The 23634-nt window shown below is 30.4% G+C and overlaps 3 protein-coding genes across 5 annotated transcripts; 2 read left to right on the top strand and 1 right to left on the bottom strand.

The window, feature by feature from the left end:
• The first annotated feature begins 249 nt into the window (after positions 1-249).
• On the top strand, positions 250-8081 carry LOC130895252 (protein abnormal spindle). Of its 2 annotated transcripts, none has more exons than XM_057802467.1 (6): positions 250-415; positions 885-1070; positions 1126-1335; positions 1561-6726; positions 6780-6972; positions 7442-8081. In XM_057802467.1, exons 1-6 carry the CDS (start codon positions 404-406, stop codon positions 7981-7983), a joined length of 6309 nt encoding a protein of 2102 aa, XP_057658450.1. In that variant the 5' UTR covers positions 250-403; the 3' UTR covers positions 7984-8081. The 2 variants fall into 2 exon arrangements, with proteins under 2 accessions (XP_057658450.1, XP_057658451.1); XM_057802468.1 differs by lacking the exon at positions 250-415 and adding an exon at positions 464-612.
• Positions 8082-8103: 22 nt separating this feature from the next.
• On the bottom strand, positions 8104-17801 carry LOC130895254 (phosphatidylinositol 3-kinase catalytic subunit type 3). 2 transcript variants are annotated; one of them, XM_057802470.1, is made up of 12 exons: positions 17451-17801; positions 17193-17381; positions 16979-17135; positions 16320-16466; positions 16042-16260; positions 12141-12594; positions 11527-11670; positions 10690-10979; positions 9950-10297; positions 9683-9899; positions 8503-8842; positions 8104-8422 (listed from the first exon to the last, which is right to left on the bottom strand). In XM_057802470.1, the coding sequence occupies exons 1-12, from the start codon at positions 17519-17521 to the stop codon at positions 8191-8193; spliced, it is 2808 nt and encodes a 935-aa protein (XP_057658453.1). In that variant the 5' UTR covers positions 17522-17801; the 3' UTR covers positions 8104-8190. The 2 variants fall into 2 exon arrangements, with proteins under 2 accessions (XP_057658453.1, XP_057658454.1); XM_057802471.1 differs by lacking the exons at positions 16042-16260; positions 16320-16466; positions 16979-17135; positions 17193-17381; positions 17451-17801 and adding an exon at positions 14743-15186.
• LOC130895258 (proliferation-associated protein 2G4) lies at positions 17734-22886 on the top strand. Its single transcript, XM_057802480.1, has 6 exons — positions 17734-17908; positions 18194-18428; positions 20056-20279; positions 20468-20614; positions 21698-21934; positions 21994-22886. Exons 1-6 carry the CDS (start codon positions 17821-17823, stop codon positions 22224-22226), a joined length of 1164 nt encoding a protein of 387 aa, XP_057658463.1. The 5' UTR covers positions 17734-17820; the 3' UTR covers positions 22227-22886.
• The last annotated feature ends 748 nt before the right edge of the window (positions 22887-23634 follow it).

Below are 23634 nucleotides of genomic sequence, written 5' to 3'. Positions count from 1 at the left end.
GTAGTTTATTTATAGAACCTTAAGTAAAAGTTACCAATCAACAAATATAATCAATGATTATACCGTGCTGTTCTACACTACACTAATACGTTCATTATCACTTCAAAAATATCATTTTCAGAGAACCAAGTCTTGAGAGGAAGTGTAAAGTATGTTTTTATATATAATATCGTCAAAATTTCCATATTTTGAAATCGGATTAATACTATAGGTTTATTACAATCAATGATCTGTGATCTCCACTACACTGAACCACACTTCTTTTGCACTAATAGAGCGATTTCTTTTTTATCGGCAAAATTTCGTTAAAATAAAATTTAAAATTTCAACAGCAAGTTTGTCAAGCTGGAGTACAGTGCCTCATACAAAAAAGTCTTTTAAAATTTCTTTTTATATTAAAACAATGTTTTTTCAGGTAAGTATATGATAAAATCTTAATATTTTTATGATGAATACTAATTTTTAGTTTAGTATCCATTTATTGTTTTTTAGTATGTTTGTGCAAAAGTTTTATATTTTTAATTTAAAGGGAATAATAACCAGGGGCATGATATCATTTAAAGGTGTTTTCATTATATTAGAGACTCTAACAAGGGTCCAATGTGAAAGAAGGTATTTGATGATATTTTTTTATACTAGTATTTAATTTTAATTTGTTTTTGTGATATAACCAAAATACCAAGTACTTTGTTTACGTATTTTATAATCTATCTTAATTTAGGAAAACAAATATTGTGACGTATTTATTTTGATTTTTTCATAGTTTATCATTTAAGGGGTGATTCATGTAACAATAAACTATTGAAAGTGATGAATAAAAATTATTTTGTTATTAAGAAAAATGTGAGAAATATAAAAAACAGATTCACCTTACTTTTTGATAGATATCACCTGTGAGAAGAGAGCCAAAACCGAAATGTGTGATCAAAGAGAAGACTCCTGAAAAAATTGAGATTCTTTCATTAGGACCTTTTGCAGCTGTACCAAAATTATTTTTTGACGAAATAAAAATTGGAGATACAGCTTCTTGTAAGCTGATATTAAGAAACCCTACCAAACATGATATAACTGTAAGAGCTAAAAATTTAATCTTAATTTAGTTTTAATTGTTACTAATACATCTAGATATTATTAACTAAAAGGATACCAGAAGAATTAAATGTTATTTATAATTGGGAAAAAAATCGTATAAAGTGCAATTCTGAAGTTTTATTTGAAATAATATGGACTCCACGATCTATTGAAGCTTCTTATCATAAACTAACTTTTGAAAACCCTGAAGGAACAATTCATCGAGATGTTCCAGTAGTTTTTAAAACAGTTTCAACTTTAAAGGTATGTATGAAATGAAAAAAAACATAAATATTTTGTTTGTTGTTGATTATATCTATACAGGGAATGGTTATAGTTAAGTTATAGGTTCTAATATAAAAACATGATATATCCAAAATAAGATATTTTTAATGTAAAAGTATGAGTAATAATTCAAATTCTTGATTAAATTATTTTATTTGATTTTATTTCTACAGTGTTATTATTGTTTTATATTGTATGTTTTAGAAGGCAAAAATCAAGAAAAACACAAAACCACCACTGAATAGTGTAAAGTCCCCCTCGAAGAAGTACTATAATACTAAACCACCATTTATTTCTCCAAAAAGATACTTTGTTTCGCCCAAAAAAAATGTTCAGTTCAAAAAATCGCCTTCTCCAAAAAAAAATTCCCATTCATTAAAAACAAACAAAAGTTATAGTAATGTAATAGATTTAAACAAATTTAGTTTAAGAGAAAAAGAAAATATTCCTACAGAACAATTTGTGGCTTCTAAAAATGTATCATTTAAATTAGATTATTTGGATACAATTGAAAGGAGAGAAACGTACGTTTTGAAAAGAGAAGACTCTGATGTATTTGATGACAGTTTGGAAATAACAAACAGTGCTACTATCATTTCCTCGCCAGATAAAAAGATGAGACCACCTTTAACTTCCTATAATGGTAGTCCACTTTCACCAGACGTATCTTTAGGTACATACTTTAAACAAAAATCAGAAATACCTGTTACACCGAGTTATGGATTAGAGTATAAATTAATGCACTTGGAAACATTTTGCTTCACACCCACTTTAAGTTTGAAAAATGAACCAATTAACAATACAAAAGAATCGGTTGGGCTTCTAAATGTACCATTGAAATCTTTTACACATTCACGATTAAGTACAGAAACTTATGTTAAAGACAATACCAGTTTTGAAACGTATGTCAAAGGAAATTTAAGTGGTGAAACGTATACAAAAGATTTATCACTTGATCATGTAGAGCATTTAAGTTCAGATGCTTTATCACCTAATTATCAGGAAAAAATGGTCTCGAAATATTCAACATATACACAACATGTGAGTAATGCAGATCAATCAAAAATAGATTATGATAATGGACAAATACATAATACTATAAAAAGTACTTTTGAATTTACAAGACCTCAAAATACCGCAAATTTTGAAAATAAAACCAAAAATATGTTCAATTTTACTAAACACACCAATTTTCTCAACTCCACACCTGTAATTGAGAAAAATACAGATCGCAGTATGAGATGTACTAGTAAAATTAGTCCTATTGAAGACAAATCAGTTCGTATTGAACAAACTAGAAATATCAGGATAAAATCAGATTTAGATTTAAGCGCAAACTTTTCTAAACCAGGCGGAGGATTGACAGGACCACGAGATTGGTCAAAAAGAGGATGCGCCCCATTTCGAATAGCAAAAACCAGCACGGGTTTGAATTTGAAAAGAAATATAAGCGAATTAATCGATGAAGAAACACAAGTCGTTTCGAAGATAGCCAAAAGAGATATGAATACTATAATCATACAAAACCCGTTTCTTTTAGCATCTACTGATACTTTTGATCCTTTCATGACTTCTCAATTGTACGTCGACGCTAAATGGATAGATGAACAAGAAGTGTATTTCCAAAAGTGGTTGAATTCCTTATTAACACCCCCGCAGGAACTGTATTCTGAAGATAGAGTGATAGATGTAGCTAAAGTATGGCAGGAGTGTAAGAAACGTGAAGTGGAAGCAGCACCTACGAAAGAAATCGTTTCAATTAAATATCACGTTAATGCCAAATTGAACAGTTTGAGAAAATCTGCTCAGGCTCTATTCAGATCTAGAGAAATGAGTGGTGTATTATCGAAAGTTTTATTAGCAGTGGATAATGGAAAATTGAATATAAGACAAGATAGACATGTGCATTTAAATCTTGCTATTAAATCCCAAATAATGTCGTTGCTTTTAAGTTACAACAGTTTGTGGTTGCGAATCGGTTTAGAGACTATATATAATGAAATAATCAATTTACGTTCTAATTCAGATATTGTGGGTCTTAGCACTTTTTTAATCAACAGGTTATTCAAGGATCCTTATTTATTGAAAAAATATAAATCGATACATTCACCTAAATACGTTATCGATTTTAATAAATTTTTTTTGAAAAAATTTCTAACTTTAGTATATTTTCTCGATGTGGCAAAAAATAATAAATTAATCCCCCACAATCCGTGTCTATTTTGCAAAAATGGAGAAATTAAAGAAAGTAGAGACATGCTTCTAACGTTGGCAAGGGAATTGTTGTCCCAAGTTGGAGATATAACCAAAACTTTAAAATTTTTCGGTTACATAGTGACTCATGTTCAAACTTTTATCCACGAATTCGATTACGCTGTTAAAAATTTAGGAGTTGACTTAAGGGATGGAGTAAGATTAACAAAAGTTATGGAAATCATTTTACTTAAAGATGATTTGACTAATAATTTGAGAGTACCAAGCATATCTCGTTTACAGAAAGTACATAATATGAAACTAGTGTTTGATTCTTTGGAAAAAGCAGGATTTAAAATAATGTATGATATAACACCTAAAGATATAGTAGATGGACATAGGGAGAAAACTTTATCGTTTTTATGGCAGATAATATATAAATTCGAGGCACCTCTTATGGTTAAATGTGCTACTACAATTCAATCATGGTATAGGAGTCTACCCGTAATGCTTAAAAGAAGGAAATTACAAAAATTATATAAGGAAAAGCAGAACGCTGCTAGTAAAATACAAAATTGGTATAAGAGACAAAAATTGGCAACAAAATTAAATTATTTCGCTTATGAATTGAAACACTACTTGTATATCGTCAAAATTGAAAAAGCAGCTAAGAAAATACAAAGTTTCTACAGAATGTACAAGCAAAGACGAGCTTATAAACAACAAATAAAATCCATAAAAGGAATACAAACATATTCTAAAGGCTGGTTAATTAGAAACTTTTATATACACAGAATACAGAGTGCAGTAATAATTCAAAGTTATTTTAGAATGTTTGTAGAAAGAAAAAAATATCTAAAAATACAAAAATCTGTGAGAATTATACAATCTTGGTATAATTCCAAAAAGCAATTGCGAAAGTATCAAAAATTAAGATCCGCAACTATATTTATACAGCGAAAATTGAGAGCACATTTATTGGGCATTAAACAACAAAACGAATATCAAAAATTAAAACAAACAACCAAATTTATACAGAGAAGATACAGGGCTAATGCTTTATGTAGAATTGAACGAACAAAATACCAAACTTTAAAATTAGCCACTATTTTTATCCAAACTCACTACAGATCACTTAAATTGATGAAATTGCATCGTCAGAAATATATTGAATTAAAAAAAGCTGTATTAATAGTGGAAGAAAGATATTTGGCTTTGAAAGCTATGCGATTAGAACAACAGAAATTTATCAAAATAAAAACTGCTACTTTGGTCATACAAGAAAAGTTTAGAGCTACTTTGTTGACTAGAATTGATCGATTCAAATATTTAACTATGAAGAGAGCCATAATAATACTTCAAACAAATTGGAGAGCATACAAATTATCAAAAATAGAACAAGAAAGGTATAAAGTGCTTCGTAAAACAACTTTACTTGTACAGCGAAGATGGAGAGCCAATATAGCTTGTAAAAATAGTAAAAGTTATTATCTTAAACTTAAAGCAACAACTTTGTTTGTACAACAAAAATGGAGAGCTAACATTAAGTGTAGGATACAACGAGAAGAATACCAATTGTTGAGAAAGAATGTTATTTTCATCCAACGAAAAATCAGGGCTAAAATTGAGTTTAGAAAAGTCAAAAAGTATTATGAAGAACTTAGAACGAAAACTATTTTTATACAGAAAATGTGGAGAAATAAATTATTGGCAAGAAGAGATAGGAAAGTCTATATGGATTTGAAATTATCAACTATATTTGTACAGAAAAGATGGAGGTGGTTGAAATTAGGTGAAAAACAACATGAAGACTATGTAAAACTAAGAAAAGCAACTATTTTTATTCAACAAAAATTAAGGGCTAAAATTGAGTATGAAAAAGTTAAAAAATATTATGAAAAACTTAAAGAAAAGACTATTTTTATACAAAAGTTGTGGAGAAATAAATTATTAGCCAGAAGAGATAGGAAATTATATGTGGATTTAAAAATATCAACTATTTATATACAGAAAAGATGGAGGTGGTTGAAATTGGGTGAAAAACAACACGAAGACTATGTAAAACTAAGAAAAGCAACTATTTTTATTCAACAAAAGTGGAAGGCTAAAATTGAGTATGAAAAAGTTAAGAAACATTATGAAGAACTCAAAGAAAGAACAATTTTTATACAGAAAATGTGGAAAAATAAATTACTAGCAAGAAAAGATAGGAAATTATTTGTAGATTTGAAATTATCAACTATATTTGTACAGAAAAGATGGAGGTGGTTAAAATTGGGTGAAAAACAACACGAAGACTATGTAAAACTAAGAAAAGCAACTATTTTCCTTCAACAAAAGTGGAAGGCTCATATTGAGTATAAAAAAGTTAGAAAACATTATGAAAAACTTAAAGAAAAGACTATTTTTATACAAAATTTGTGGAGAAATAAATTATTAGCCAGAAGAGATAGGAAATTATATGTGGATTTAAAAATATCAACTATTTATATACAGAAAAGATGGAGGTGGTTAAAATTGGGTGAAAAACAACACGAAGACTATGTAAAACTAAGAAAAGCAACTATTTTTATTCAACAAAAGTGGAAGGCTAAAATTGAGTATGAAAAAGTTAAGAAACATTATGAAGAACTTAGAGCACAAACTATTTTTGTACAGAAAATGTGGAAAAATAAATTACTAGCAAGAAAAGATAGGAAATTATATGTAGATTTAAAATTATCAACTATTTACATACAGAAAAGGTGGAGGTGGTTAAAATTAGGTAAACGAGAAAGAGAAGACTACCTCAACTTACGAAAAGCAACTATTTTTATTCAACGACGTTGGAAAGCTAACAAACAAATGAAAATTGCTGTCGAACAATATATTTCCTTGAAACGGTCCGCTACAACAATTCAAAGAAGTTTAAGAGCAACTTTGGAAATGAGAAAACAAAAACAGATTTACGCCGTTACTAAATATTCCATTATAATAATACAAAGGTGGTACAGAAATTGTTTATTAACCAGAAAAGAAATGCGGGAATATTTATTAAAAAAGAAAGCCATATTGGAAATACAGAAATATATAAAAGGATATTTAATTAGAAAAAAGTACGCTGAATACTTCACACCGGAAGCTAGAGAAAGAAGAAGGATAGAGAAATTAGAGAACGAAGCTGCTATAAAGATTCAAGTAATTTTTTTATCTCAGTAGGTAGATAGTTGTTTTATTTTTAATTATTTTAGGCTACCTGGAGAGGCTACAAAACTAGATGTTTGGGGATACCTGGAATGAAATCGATTAGAGAAAGGTGTATAAAGGCTAATGCCACTGCTGCACCTGAAGGTACTATACAATTCAGATGCAACGCAGCCTTACAAACTATTGCTCACAAAAATTCTACACTGTTCCAAATAAATAACGCTTTAGAGGATATAGGTGAGAATATTTATTAATAGTGTAACTGATAAACTGATTTATATAATCAGTTTGCTATTTGAGGTTGTATTCAAACAATTCAATAAACCCATGATTAATACCCCAAGTGATTGATATATATGACTCAATTCATTTGGTTACCTGAGGTATAATTAGAAATATTTCAACACTGCATAAGTACTTCCTGTTAGTTTATATATTAGTTAACTTGACAACGCTGTAATTTAGTCTATCAATAATACACCCAATTCTTTATTATAAATAGAGACGCAATAACTGGAGGTGTCCAGGGTGTCTTGACACCTCCCTATAGAGTGTCGACCCAATTTTTCCTTTAAACAAAATGACCCATTTTAAAATCATAAAATATAATCAAAAAAAGTCGATGTGGCTGGACACCCCCTTTGAGGGTTAGCTTGTTGCGCCCCTGATTGTAAAATAAGTTTTACAAAATAACGATATTTTACAGATTATGCAACAAGAAGATGTAAGAGCATATGCATCACATTAGGCAAATTGCTTCCCGAGCAACTGTACATTCTACTTAGTTCCACCAGTAGATCTCTACCGGAAATGAACGCCTGCATCTACTCGGTTAACATCCTTATAAACTTCTTCAAATTAGAAGAAACGAAAGAAAGCAGTTTTTCTCCCCATTATTTAGAAAAATTGGTAACTCTCATGATGCATTGGTGCGATAAAGAGTCTCAGCTGTTCCCTTCATTGTGTACGCTGTTTTGGTTGTTTGCACATACTCCGCAATGGAGACGTTTAATAATTAATATACCTAATATCGATAAGAAATTTGAGAAAATTGGGGAATTAGTTTCTAGGAAGGATAGTATGGTTAAGAAACAGGGAGCTAAAGGATCTGCGTTGTTTGCAAGTTTTAAAAATTTACCGATGCCTTCACTTGTTGCAGATTGGGGTTTGGATTATAAGAACAACCCATTCGTTTTTACTAATTCCGTACATGCTTTCAATTCATTAATGAGCATTTTATTCAAATAAGTTTTTATGTTTATGTTTTATGTATATTAAGTTGTCTTTTATTTATATATTGTATTTTAAATTTCTAAGTTTCAATAAAGGATTAATCAAACGAAAAACCATCTTCTACCAAACAACAAATCAATTTAAATACCTATCTTTATTTATAGAATTGAATATTTAAAAACTTTATTTACAAAAAACAACGTGCTTGTATTATGTACAAATCTATTTTCTTATATATTGAGTAATCTTATGTAATTGTTCGACCAAAGCTGCCATTATAGCTGTAACTGAAGTCTCTATTAAATTTTGTATGTGTTGTACGGCTTCTTCTTCTCCTAAATCTAACCTCAATTTGTCCTGTACTTTACGTACTGCTTTATCCGGTTCCAAAGCGATATCAGGAACACTGGCGTCAACCATCAATGAAAATAAATTTAGCATCAAATTTGCATGCCTGAAAACAAAAATTTTATCCCATGTAAAAGAAAAAAATATACCATTATAGATAGGAATTACGTTCTCGCTTTCGATTACCTTCTTAAATGAAGAAACGCAGTATAACACAATTTCCTAAATTGTTGGAAGTGTTCGGAATTCACACCTCCCATCGCCTCCACCATTTCCCTGCTCAACTTCATAGGAGGCGGTAAAGGCTTCGGATCCCTACCCAAAATGTAACCGAAATCAATATGGAACAATTTACCATCTTGGGTAAGCAACAAATTATCCAAATGTCTATCTCCTACTCCTAAAAGGTAAGTTATAACGCAATAACCGGCGCAGGAACGAACGTAAGTATCCATTATATCTGGAGCGATGCCATACGGACCGTTTTCTTGAGGATGATATTTGCGGAAATAATTATGGATACTTCCTGTAAAAAATAAAATGTGATTAAAGTGAACAGAACGATACAATACCAAATAAATAGAAATACAGTTTTAGCATACATAACCTCATTTTCAAAAATGAAAAATTTGATATAATTAGAAGTTTATTTTTTTGATAGCTTCCTAGGGTTATAGAAAAAAAGGCAAAAGTAATATTAATAACTACTACAAACAAGGTACCTTTAAAATATATTTACTGACATAATAGATCCAGTACAAATGAACTAATGCTCAAAACTAGTATTTCAATGTATGCTGTTACTCTTCGATTTAATTTAATATAGTTAGTGAATTAGACAAAGGGCATTTCATAATAGTTGGTGGAAATTAATAAGGAAAAATAGAACTATAGGATTATGTAAACCGAAAAGTACCTCCAAAATATAATTACTATTTTGTTAAACCATGATAATAGATATGGTACAAATGAACTACTGCACAAAAATAGCATTTTAATGGATGCGTTACTCTTCTATATCATTTAATATAACCTTCGTAAATTCGTCAAAGGGCTTTTTATAATAGTTGAAGAAAATTAATAAGAAAAAATAGAACCATAGGATTACTTAGACCGAAATGTCTAAATATGATTATGAAGATTTTGTCTTTAGAATAAACCAACACTATAGAATACAAATGAACTACTCTGTAAATTGGGAGAGAATAAATAACAAATAATAAGAAGAATACGTAATTGAGCTTGGATGTAGGAAAAAAACTATTTAAGAAGAATAGATTGAGCAGATAAATAGCAGGAAATAGGTAAGGAATTAGATATTAAATGAGCAGAGAGAAATTCAAAAGAATACCAAAAATATTATTACCTTCTGTGGCTAAAGCTTCGGCAACAGTTACTGAATCAATGAATTGAACAAAACCATGTTTTGTGCTCGTAGCTAAAACTCTGTAAGGTGTCAATTTCAAATCTAAATTTTCTTTACTCAATAATTTATCCATAAGAGTGATCATTTGTAAAATCAGTTGATCTTGTCTTAAATCATCTCCCAATTTAAAAATGGCAACATATTCTTTATTGTCGATCTAAAAAAAATTATTGACGAACATACACATTTTATATAACATTAATTTACCGTTTTAAAATGTAATTTTGAAGGCATTAAAGCCGATTTGAATAAACTAGCTTGTTCGGGTATTATTCCATTTATTATAACATCGGGATCTAAAGGAAATGGTATCGGTTCGAATTTGGAAAAGTTAAATTTACTATCAGAATCTGCTAATAGTTGTTGCAACTTTTCCGCTTTTCTTTTTCGATTTCCACTTTCTCGGGATACAATTTTCATCAATTTCACCAATTTGTCTATGAATTTTTGTTGTTTGCTTAGAATATGTCGTTTCTTTTGCATAGATTCGCTACCTCTTGCCAAAGTTTGAGAGAAAGTTTTCATCACAGTCAAATACATATTTCTAACTGATTCCTGGAACAATAATTGTTGCATATGATACATTCATATTAAAAGTAAACTATTAAACTTACATATTTACAAAAAACTAGTACTAACATTGAAGGAATTGTTTTAGGTAACAAATTATGAACAAAATATAATTAAAGGACCAAAGAAGTATTATCAGCAATTATGGCACTACTTTGAACAAGATACCAAAATTTAATAGCCAAGACTTTATCTTTAGATTAAATCATGATATAAAGGATAGGATACAAATGAACTACAGTGGAAAATTATGGAAATATCAAAAATTGCAGTTAATTTTCTGTAATTTTCCATAGAATTTTTGTTCATCAGCAAAAAACGACATTTTATTTATTATTGTTATAGGTTTTGATCATAATAACAATTCGTACACTTACATCTGCAACATCTTGCCTCAGATTAGTATCTTGATCCTCACATTCCAACAATAAGTACCAATAAAAATAATTGGCTAGGTTGAAATTTTTGCAAGCCCTGTGTATTAAAAAAGAAGCCAGGTTCTGAATTTCCTCCTCATCATTAATGTGACTTCTCAAAGTATCCGTATTACCACTATCAGTTATGGGGTTTTGCAAAACATTTTCTGGAAGACTGCTTAATTTTTGATCAGGATTTTCAATGACACTATTAACATTCGAGGATGCTATTTGATCAGCTAGGATTGTATCTGAAATAGAAAGCTATCTTTAAGAAATTCGACCCATTTTTTGTTTGTATATAATAAATTAATTGTGGTAACATTAGTTTGTTTTCCTTATAACTTTATTTTTCGATAAATGAATTGATAATAGTAGTTCAAATAATCCATTTGAAAGAAAATTTAAAATAAACATTCCAGAAATGGAACAATAGTTATAATAACTTTGACAAGAGTTTTTAATTAACACAAAAAATATGATTCAACGTTAAAATATTTGCTATTATACATACAGTGGGTTTGTAAAGCAATTTGCTGATATTTCGATATCTATAAGGTTGCATTACTTTTTGAATGCACTGTATGTAAACTGATGCGACAAGCACTATTTTCTATCACTTTTTTGATCTTGACTACTTCCTTTTAGTCCTAATTTGATATTAAGTGTGATAAAATTTATTCTCCGACTGCCCTATAACTTTTTTTTTGGAAAAATGAAGGAATAAATATGTGGTAGTTTAAGTAATTCAATTGAAATAAAATTTAAAATAAATATTCCGGAAAAGGAAATATTTACCTTGGTTGTAGCTGGATGATCGATGTAATAATGGTTCGTTTGTGATAGTACTATTACTTTCTTTACTATCTTTTTTTTCCAATTGAGCTTCTTTTTCGTCTGTGGGAAAATAAGAGTCTCTACTTGGAGAAATTCTGTTATAACCTGAAAGAATATAATTTTATACATAAAAGGCTATCTACAATAACAAAATTGACGAATGGATGAGTAAATGCCACCTCATTCTACTTTCCTGTTCAAATATTTTCCACCTTTTGATTTAAATAACTGTAAATGAAGTAAAGCTTGATAGCGAGTAGGAAATGTAGGAGGAATTAAGTTACCATTTCAGTTACAGACAAGCATTGGATTTTAAGTAAAAAGTCTACTCGTAACTTTTAAAAATATCAAAATTTTTATATAATCATGAGAAACTGCTTGATAGAAGTACCAATGAAGATGTAGAATGTGTTTTTTAATAAATGAAATACAAGACAGAAACATTGAAGTTAATATTGATATACAATGAGAATTATTCAAAAAATTTCATTAAAACACTTTCGTAAAAATTTTTTAAAATCAAAAATTTAGTAGAGTAAATTATATCAATTTAATACGACTAAATTGAATTTTACCTTCTTGTATAGTCTTGAAATTTTCGTACTTCAAAGCTTGTACTAACTGCAACAAATACAACATAATTTCATCATCAGGAGCTTGTTGTAATCTAGAAATAGCGTATCGACGCACAGCCGCGTGCGCGAAATTCGGACTCAACAATTCTAAAGCATCTTCGACATCCATAGGCGCCCAAATTTCCATCATGTGTAAAGCTTGTCTGACTTCATTGTGTTGATTCCAATTAACGCATTTCAAAAATTTCGCCAGTGCCTTCTTTTGACTACTAAGATAAAATCTGTACTTCCAAACGTGATCTTGTTCTTCGTTAGATAGATTTTTAGTTGAGGGATAGGAAACGATCGTGTGGAGAATGTCACGCATCGTAGCGTTCGGTTTCGCATCTTTATCACAATGTCCGCTTCGCAGAGATCTTGCAAGTTTGTGATGTTTGCTCTCTACTAGGTTCTCCTAAAAAAAAATGAACAAAACTTATTAATGTGGATCAAAATTGTACAAATTTTTTTCAGCAAGTCTACATATTTAACAAATTCAATTAATTCAATAAACGACAAAACCTAACACAGCCTCACAGTATGCACAGTAGAGTTTCTAGCTAGCTGGAAACTAGTTTCAGATTTGTAGAATCGAAAAACAACTTGAAACTTATGCTTTTTGCTAAAAAGAATCTATACAAACCTCTACATATCTTTCTACAAAATAAATATTGACAAAAACAATAAAAACACATTATTAGTAATATTTGGTATGATTGTACAAGTTGGGGATAAAGTTTTGCAGCGTCAAATGCGTTGGTACAGGTAATAGGATTAGTAACGAGTTATATCATTGAAAAAGTAGGTTAATCAAACAACTAGGCCAGTTTAAACTAATTAAAGCAGATGATATATTTGACAATCAATATAACAAATCCTACATCGAAAATTATTTATGTTTCAACTTACTTAGGTAAACAAAAAAAATAGGTTAGAAATTGATATCTGGATCTACTAGATTTTGTTCAATAATGTGCTATTAGGAGATGTTAATACTTCAAACATTTTTTAATTTTTCTTAAAAGAATCATAAATCATTTTGAAAATTAGTCACTGCATTAGTTATTTTGTTTAGTTATAAAACACCGCTTTTGATATCAACAAACTTTTGACATAACCTCTAATTGATTTTGGTAATAATTTTTGTTGTTTTCAATTGATTTGCAAATTAGAAATTAAATGAGGTTATTTGAACAGGTTTTGAAACAAATTTAAGAAAATGTGTGATAATTTTAAACTAAAACAATGTACAGTATTTTCAAAGTCAACGTATGACATGGTAAATAAAAATATGAATAACACATTTTCAAAAGTCCCCCTAATCGATCTTGGAATATAAAACAAATTTATGACAGTAAATGTAATGTTATTTATCTTTTTAAACATAATAAATGAATTGTTTTGTTTTATTACGTAAATGTCACTATAAACAGTTTTTAATAAGCTGTACATTGTAACACTCAAAATATTTTAAATCTTCTGAAACATTTTACATTTTACCACTGCAAACCGGCCTATTCTGACATTTAATGTGTACAATGTGCCCTAGTAACTGGTTAAAAATTCAACTTGAAAAGTATGTCAACAATAAATCTCGCTACTTAAAAAACTATTTACAATGACAAATTAAAATAAACATTTACCGTAAAATAAAGTTGTACGTCTCTCGGGTACACGTATCCGTTTGATATCAAACACGTTCGACGGGTTAATAAAAAATAGTAAATTAAATAATTGATGAGGAAGTAATTGCTACTCCACATTACTCGAAACGGAAGATTAAACCAATTTCGCGGCTATTTTAATTCAACTCTATGACCATTTAACTTTAAACTAAGACTTTTAATTTTGAACTTGAATACTCCGTTTCGGAAAGAAGAAAATGGTGGGATGAGTAGTGAAAGGCTTTCTTCTCTAGACGCTGACATACATTCAAACTTTTGGGTACCACATACGAGGGGAAGCGTGAAATTAGATTAGATTATTTCAACCACTTCTTTTGCAAAAAGTATTCGAGGTTTGATTATTTAATGGCAATATTGATGCTGTAAAAGATTTCGTTTATATATGATGTGACTCAGGGTGTGTGTGAATGCAAATATGAAGGAAAGCGGCCTCGTATGTCGAAGAAAAAACCACTGATTCACCAAGACAATGCATCGATTAAAAGTCGATGGCAACGAAGGTTAAACTACACTTAGAATTGTTTTCTCATCCACCCTATAGTCCAGATCTGACCCCCAGTGACTACTGGCTATTCGCCGAAATCGCAGGTTAGAAATTCAGCTCGAATGAAGAAGCAATTGCTGCCTATTTTGAGGCAAAAGACAAATATTTCTACGATCACGGTATCAAGAAGTTTGAGAAGCGTTGGAATAATTGTAATCTTCTTGAAGGAGATTAATTGATGAATAAAATAGATTTTTGGTAAAAAAACGGCATACGACTTATCGAGAGATATTATATCAATTACAAACGACACATTTTCTTCGCTATTTTAGAAAATTTCATCAGAAGTGAGGTTATATCTTACATGATAGAATTTTGATTACATGTAACTTACTTTTTTATTTACTTGGATATCCCGCAATCGCTGTTTCTGTAAACAATTTACATAATCCTGTTCGCTTACTAACTTAGTCAAAAGCGTAACTTGATCTTTCAAACACCTATTTTCAATCCTGATCAGGTCGATTTCGAACAACTTGTAATTGTCCAAACATTTTTTACATTCCCAAAAATTTTTTTCGATCACGAAAATTTCGGCGGCTTTCTCAAAACACCTCGTATGTAAATAGCAAGAACATTTACCACATTTGATGGCGCTGGTTTTGATTACAGTACCGCACAAATGGCATACCAAATGTTGTAATTTATCGTTCGTATTTTTTTGGTTCCAAAAAGGCATGATTGGTACAATCACATTTTGTACCAACTTGCACTATCAGTTTTCTTTAATTACATCCTTTTATCCTTATCTGTATCTTATCAGTTTTGATTCCCACTTATCTTATAACCGGTTATAAATAAATATATAATGATTTTTCAAAAATTATTATCAAATTAAGAAAAATTTAAAATATAGAAACAAACAAACAAACACTAAAATCACTAGCTAACAAAAATATAGTAACCCTTATATAGCTTCCAGGTCAGCAGGTTATACCAGAAAATCAAGAAGCAGACAACCCTGCCAACAAAGGGGAAAAGACTCCATACCTTGAACCAGAACGCTAATGTAGCCTCACAAGATGCCATATCAATAATGAACTGAACAAATGGTTAAAGAATCAAGTGAAGTCTTACTGGAGAAACACTCCTGGCTTAAGACAATCCAAAAGATTCACAACCATATCAAACAAGAAGTCTGAAGAACTTTCGTGATGACCAGAAACAAGATGAAACTGGTGGTCAGTCACTGCTCCATCAAATACGATGGTCATGATAAAGGAGAACAAATCCAGATTCTGCGAGCAAACCATGGAAACAGCAGAGAATCTACTTTGCGAATGTCATGCCCATTTCGCGGAAAGGCTTAAGTACCTTGAAGGAGTAAGAATCCCAAAAAGAATAGCCTCCTTTGGGAGGAGTTTATGTATTTTGGAAGCAGAATAATAAGATGTAGAGGAGTCTTGTACAAAATATATTCTAGGAATAGGTGCAAAACGACTTCCCAAAACGATCTACAATATAATTTATTGATGGTTAAATTACAAGAATAACAATAAATACTTTTATTTTTATATTTCTAAATGTTCTTGATTTTAGGTCTCTTCTGATTTTATCAATAATAAAATAATTAATATATTTGCGCTTATTTGTAAAAAGAGTAAACTTTAGATAAAATTATTTATATTCTTACCTTGAGAATCTCTTGGTCAGGAACAGTTACTAAATCAGCTTGAGATCTTACAGATACTATTTCTTCGCCATTCTGTTCAAAATAAACGACATGATGTGGTATACTATCAATAGATATTGTAGGAAATTCAATCATCAGATATAAATATTCGGAAGATCGTTTTTCTTTTTCATTTATCATTTCTAATTCTCTAAAAGTCAATCTGTCCAACCAATCTACCTAAAATATTTGAATAACACATTTTGTATCAACTAAAAATATATTTTTAATATACAAACCTTTGTAATATAGCCGTTTCTATGTTTTTTGGCCAATTTCGATAACCTCTGCATCTGTTCTTTACCATTTTTTGTTTTACCTGGGGTTGTAGTAGGAAAATTACCATCAGCTTGTCTGTTTGGCCAAACCCTCAAGTCCAACATTCCCTATAAATGAGTATAAATTTTCTTACACGTAATAAATTTTAGCTAAGGCTAATTACACTAGGCAACAAAAAAAACTTTTAGAGACATACTCTATCTTAGGTGATGGAACTTGTAGAGGTTATTTCAACAACTGTTGATAGTTCTCATCTTTTTTGCTGCCTAGAAACAGCAGTACTTGGTATAACCTAACTGTATTCCCATGAGCAAAACAATGACTTTCATGCCACATCAAACCTGCCATGTATGATCCTCGTATTTTATTTATTCTAGAAGCAACTTCACATTTGCATAAGTTTCCTTCACATGAAAGGAATGTCCAATAGGAATGGAAAGAAGGTTGACAATTTTTGTCTCATAACATTCATCATGCCATTGATATCAAAACATGCCACCATATGTTCTTTCTTTTCAAAGAAGCAAATTAATTTTCTTTTTTCCAAAAACATTTTTGGTGTTGCCTAGTGTTATTGATCATTTAAAAAAATGGATAATTAAACAAGACTTTAATGTACCTGCCTAAATAATCCATGCTTACTAAAAAGTGAAATTGTAGTTCCACCAACAGGAAACAATCTGTTTGGACCAAAACAGTCATATATTGTAAGGGCTAAAAGAGCAGTTCTAGGTAAATCATTGAACTGTACAGGTAAAGTTAACCACTCATTCCAACTAAAAATACATATAAAAAGACAATAAAAATATATTTGAAATTGTTATTATGCATACTTCCATCTTTGAGTAAAAGCTTTATAAGATGTGGAAACTGGTAAAGCCAATGGTTGATTGTTGTCATAAATTATACATTGTACAAATAAATCTGCACATCCATCTTGATAAAGACCGGAGTACTTTAACATAGGGTCTTCTAAGATTTTTGTATATTCGGGTTTTTGTCTTTTACCTTCTAAAGTACCACTATAACATTATCAAAGTAAATGGAAAATATCCCTTATATATAAATTTAGTAGCTAATAGAAAACTTACATTTTAATTTGAATTCTTTCTGAAATTGATGAACTGTACACATAATAAAACTTGTCATTTAACTCCTCCATTATTATTATTATTTATTTTGAAATTATAATTTCTAAGACATGCTCATCCTTAATATCTATTCACAGAACACAAAACTTGTTAATAAATAATGCATACACCAACTATAGTTTTAGCAACAAGTCTTTTTCTAATCAATAAATTATTGCAATTAAAATGAATAATTTTATAAATATTTTAAATCGAAATTTGAAGTGACTGTAAATAACATTACAATAAAAAGAGAAGATGTCATTTTGTCTATATGTTGTTTGGTTGGTAGTAGTAACGAATGGTAACACTGAAGTCGTTTAGGTAAATAATGGCGGACGAAAAAGATGTGGTCGAAAAAACTATTGCCGAAGACTTGGTGGTTACCAAGTATAAAATGGCTGGAGAGATTGTTAATAGTGAGTTAAAATAGGAGATTTACCATATCATAATAATTTTCTTAATATCGACAAGTTTTTAATTTATTTAATAAGAGTTTACAATGTGAAGCCATATGGAGTTTGGTTCCCGGTATTGAGAACCACATGGTTCAATTTTTATTTCAATAAATATTGACGAAACATTTTAAATTCCAAAATTGTTTAGTTGTGAATAAAGGCATGTAAATTGCCACTCAATACTATACTTTACGTTGCATAATATTTTCGATTAAATAGAAGCTGTTATGAAATTTTTGTTTTTAGGAGTTTTAAAACAAGTTATAGATAAGTGTCTACCGGGTACTTCTGTGAGGGAGATTTGCGAGTACGGAGACACACTTCTTATAGACGAAACTAGTAAGGTTTTCAAAAAAGAAAAGGAATTAAAAAAGGGTATTGCTTTCCCAACTAGTGTGTCTGTAAACAACTGTATTTGCCATTTCTCTCCTGTACCAAGTGAAATAGATTATATTCTCAAAGAAAACGATGTTGCTAAAGTGTAAGTTGAAATTTAAATTCTTAATTAAGGTAAGAGCACCAGTAGCAGACATTTTAGTGAGGATCTTGAAAAAAAAATTTCAAATATAACAGATTTAAGAATATTTTCCATTTTTAATTCAGAGCTATTTTATTTAAAAGTGCAATTAGTCCTATACTAGAGATGGCATGACCAAATTCAGAAATCACCAAGTACCAGTGGCAGACAGTCTGTTAATAATGCCAAACTAACAATAAAATTGAAATAAATAAAATATTGAAAAATAAAATAGTATAATTCTAATTATTTAAATAAGAGATGAAAAAAATGATCATTTTAGTTAAATTTTGGCTAGTACCATCAGATGATTAGGTGAATTTTGGTTGTGACATGTAAAACTATTTACATCTGATCTAGTAATTTTTTGCATCAAGATTTTCTAACTCTGCTGCTAGTTTCTTAGCACATGATATTAAATTGATATTTGTTATTACAAACTTCCTCTTTGCCATAAATTTCATTTCATTCATTTGACATTTTCTTCTTATTCTGGAGCCAACATTGGATGTCGGATTTTTTCCACCCTGAATATTTTCCATGGAGTTTTACCCAAAGTGGTTTTTGGTACATTAAACTGTTTTGTAGCAGTTGCTAGAGGTATACCATTTCCACAGGTAGACAGGGCTGAAGACATCTACTCTTTGCTCCATGTCAATCTTGGATAAGTGAAATTAAATATAGCCGTTCATATTTTTGTATACTTTGTGATACAACATATTCTTCATTGTACCTTCAGTTGATACACCCCTCATTTAAAAACGCAAAGTAACTACTCTGTAACCATGTCAGTTGGTAGTAGTAGATTCTATTGCTGCAGTCTGGATCCCAGAAGCTTTACCTTCTGCTTTGGCAAGTTCAGATCTCTTATGAGGTCACTCAATTCGGCTGGATTTAGTTTGTGGGATTCATTCAAATCTTCTGCTTGAAAATCTGGGTCATGAGATTTTCCAGGTCTGATTAATTCTTCTTCAACATCATCATTTACAACCTTATACTTTTCAGGTGGGGTCAGGAATTGGCATATAAGGTAAGTGAAGAACCATTTGAAGTAATCAAATTTTCTTTTCTCATGCCAAACTGAGCAAGAGTTACAACATGTGTGTGGGGCCCATGGTTTATCTTGGTCACCTAGTTTCACTCCAAAATAAAGGATATCTTTACAACTGGGCTGATGGTTTGCTTCTGGGCTGCAAAAGTCATTTCACCACAAACATAACAAAAGTTGTTGGGATTATTAACACAGTTCTGTGGCATTCTGATCAATATGAAAAAAATTGGGTTACATGGAAAAGCAAAAAGATTTTATATTAACCTAACAAAAATTTCATTTCAAGCCTCTCAATTATTACCCTTAAGTCACAGAAAACTAAAAATATCAAATATATAGTCTCAATTTGAATGTTAATACTGACTGGTTCTGGTGCTCCTACCTTATTATTTAATTGGTGTCTAATATGATGATTCTAAAATCCAATTGATCCTACTGAGAAATACTGATGTAGCTTTCTTAATCTGAAACATGAACATAATCATTTTTCTTGTACTAAATAAAATTCTGAGTTAATTTTATTTAATGTTTCTTTATTAGTGACTTGGGAGCACATATCGATGGTTTTATAGCAGTAGTTGCCCACACTATAGTAGTTGGTTCATCTGGTAATAAGATTACTGGAAGGAAGGCTGACGCTATTCTAGCAGCACATTATGCTTCCCAAGCTGCTCTCAGACTTTTGAAACCTGGAAATGAAACTTACGCTATTACAGATGCTGTTCAAAAAGTTGCCGAATCCTTCAAATGTAAACCAGTTGAAGGTAAAACTATTTTTATAATATGAGCAATAATTTAATATCTAAATATTTGTCATGATGAGATAATTATAAATTCCAATTGATCCTTCTGAAAAATGATGAGGATATGAATAAAATCTGATTAATATTTTAAGGCATTAAATTTTTTTATTTTGTTGTGTTAGTTTTCAAGGAATTATTTTTAACTATAGGTATGTTGAGCCACCAACTAAAGCAATTTAAAATTGACGGTGAAAAAACAATAATACAGAATCCTAATGATGCCCAAAAAAAGGAACACGAAAAATTTGAATTAGATAAACATGAAGTTTATGCAATGGACGTTTTAATAAGTACAGGTAAGTATCTAAATTTATCTGTAGTTTCAGTGAAGGTAAATAGGACTATTTCTTTTATAAAACTACAGGGCTTTTCATGACTATTGTTAATTAGGTGTTTCTCAATAATTACAAGACGAGATTATAGAATTTTGTATTAGATTTTATATCAAAAATTGATATTGAAGCTTGCATAGATCTACATGAGATAATATTTCGTCGTGGATATTAAAGGGGCAATGACAAATTACCCCATCCTAACCTTAAAGACTCTACTTTCTCTTAAAGTGGAAAAAGAGACATTTAGAGACACAGCTCAAAATATGTATCTCTGGTATACAGATGATTCGAAGCTAGCAAAAGGGGCTGGATTGGGCACAAACATGTTTGGGAAACACACTCACATTCTCTAAGGTAGCCAAGCAGCCTTGAAGATCCTGAAAGCTATTGAGTGTATGTCTACTTGCATGGGAGTGCAAACATAATCTAAAGGCACTAACTAACAAAAACAAAGGACCAGAGTCATATCAATAGCCGGAAAACCAAATCGTTTCCCCAATATAGAGAAATATTTAATGATAGAGAGTGAGCTTGTTCAAGTAAGTTCAAACGGATGACAGAGAAAGAACATTGGTATACTACTCTCTAAATTATCCTGATTAGTTAAAAATGACATCAAAGTTCGAATTGTAAGAAGAATAAATAGTTTTTAATTTATTGGCGAGTAGAGGGAGATAAAGAGTAGTAAACTAATGCTCTTTATCTCTCTTCCAATAGTACAATTTCACATATATGTCACTCTCTCTACCTTTAAATATTTTCTCTATGCTCCCCAAACAATCTAAAATTTAATTTTTTGTTGTATCTGCTCATTATTAGGTTCCAATCGGGAAGCAGCTTTCAATGCACAAATTTCTGGATTAGTTCATAGAAAGATAAATTATGACAACTGCACTGATAATTATTAATTAGTTGCTGTTTTTCCGAGAAAATACGGCATTCATTTGCAAATGAGCTTTTTCTTGTACACATAGAAAATGTGTAAACATTTTCATAAGATCATTATCATGCCGTTGTAAGAAAAGTAATATGAAATTTTCATAGGTGAAGGTGTGGGCAAAGAAACTGATACCAGAGTATCTATATACAAAAAAACAGATGAAATCTACCAACTGAAATTGAAAGCTTCAAGGATGTTTTACACGGAAGTTAGAGCGAAATACGGAAACATGCCGTTCAACTTGAGGAATTTCCAGGATGAGACTAAAGCAAAAATGGGAGTTGTTGAATGCGTTAAGAATAAATTGATAGAACCTTTTCAGGTTTTATACGAAAAACCAGGTAGATTATCGTTAAATTATTACAGGTTGACAATTTTAATTTAATCATGTTAATTTTAGGTGAAATTGTAGCGCATTTTAAGTTCACTGTACTTTTAATGCCTAATGGACCACACAAAATAACAGGTCTACCAGTCGATACAGATTTATATCAGTCCGAACATTCTGTCGTCGATCCCGAATTGAAATCCATCCTAAACAGTTCCGCCAATCCTAAATCTGCGAAAAAGAAAAAGAAGAAGTCTGAAAGTTCAACAGATCCTACACCGATGGAAGTAGAAGCGGCTGCTTAAAACAACGTAAATAAATGAATTTCAGATTTTTATAAATGCTTTTTCATTTCTTCACACCGAAGTATGATTATTTCGGTTTTACAGAAATCAAAGGCTTGTATGTTTATTCTTCAACCATCTGGTAATTTTTATTTTCTCACTAACATTATTTACTTTTCAACATTTTAGATGACTAAATATAACAATTTTTTTGTATCTGTATATAGTTTTTCATGTGATTATAATTTTTATAGGCGAAGTCTTTGGTTTCTGACAATCAATTTTGATATTCTGGACTTTTCTAACAGAAATTTGACTCAAGTTGAGGGGCGGATTATGATATTTGTTACGTTTTTAATGATAGTTGAATTGGATACAAGAATAGTTGTTTTTTTATATCATATCCACGGTTTCAATTCAATCGACAGTAAAATTAAAGATGCAGGATGAAAAATCGTAATACTCCCTTCTTTTTATATAGTACTTGGCAACAAAATTTTGACGTTATCTTAATTTGTATAACTGTAATTTCTTTTACTAATCTTTGCATTATGTATACAATTCTTTTTTTTTCTAATGAAAATAGGTGATTAAAATCATGTTAACATGTACGACACATTGTAATGAATTTTAGAAGCCTTAAAAAACGGCGAAAATAAATCATTGGTATTTTGAAATAAAGTTTCAATGTATTAGTACCTGTCAAAATCCCGAATTTTTCATTATACAACTTTTTTTCTAATCGCTTCAACTATTACGCTTATTAGTGACAAAAGATGCACATTTCAGCACATTTTACCAGTGTCCAACGTTGGAAGCATTGGACGCATCGTGTGGTACACTCTGTATTTGTTTCACACTACAGGTAAGGCCGCATTGCGGGATGTTAGACAGTCGCATGGAGATTGGATAGTGGAGGGTAAATGCATCGTGGACGCAGTGAAATGAAGCTAGTAACCAACTGACTTCCAAGTGGAAATCATACCTGCATCAAAAATTCATTTTCGGGAGTTTTGTTGAGATTATTATTGGGAATTATAGGAGCAAATAGTATGATATAAAATCGTGGGTATATACTTACAATTTGAGGCAGTAACAGAACGGAGAGTATGCCAAAAATTGCAACACACGAACAAATTCTACTCGTGTCAGTTGAGGCATTGAAATTGATTTATGATTGTTTGATTTTTTTGTCATGACATGACAAGAAACTTTGTTTATTTGGATAGAGTCCTGGTTGTTTACTGATTGGGCTAGATGGTCACCTTCCCCATTTCCTTTTATACCACAATATGATTAGACTGTGTCATTGCAAACTAGTTTCATTCGAGATCAACTGGTTTGTAACGTTTGTTTCAAAACAGTTGCATCGTAAAACAGCTCGACACATTTGGGTCATCCAGTATGACTTTTTTAATAAATAAAACCA

The sequence above is a fragment of the Diorhabda carinulata genome, chromosome 6 (assembly GCF_026250575.1).
Source record: "Diorhabda carinulata isolate Delta chromosome 6, icDioCari1.1, whole genome shotgun sequence".
Lineage (NCBI taxonomy): Eukaryota > Metazoa > Arthropoda > Insecta > Coleoptera > Chrysomelidae > Diorhabda > Diorhabda carinulata.
The sequence above is the reverse complement of the archived record's forward strand: the minus strand, read 5'-3'. Positions and strand labels throughout refer to the sequence as shown.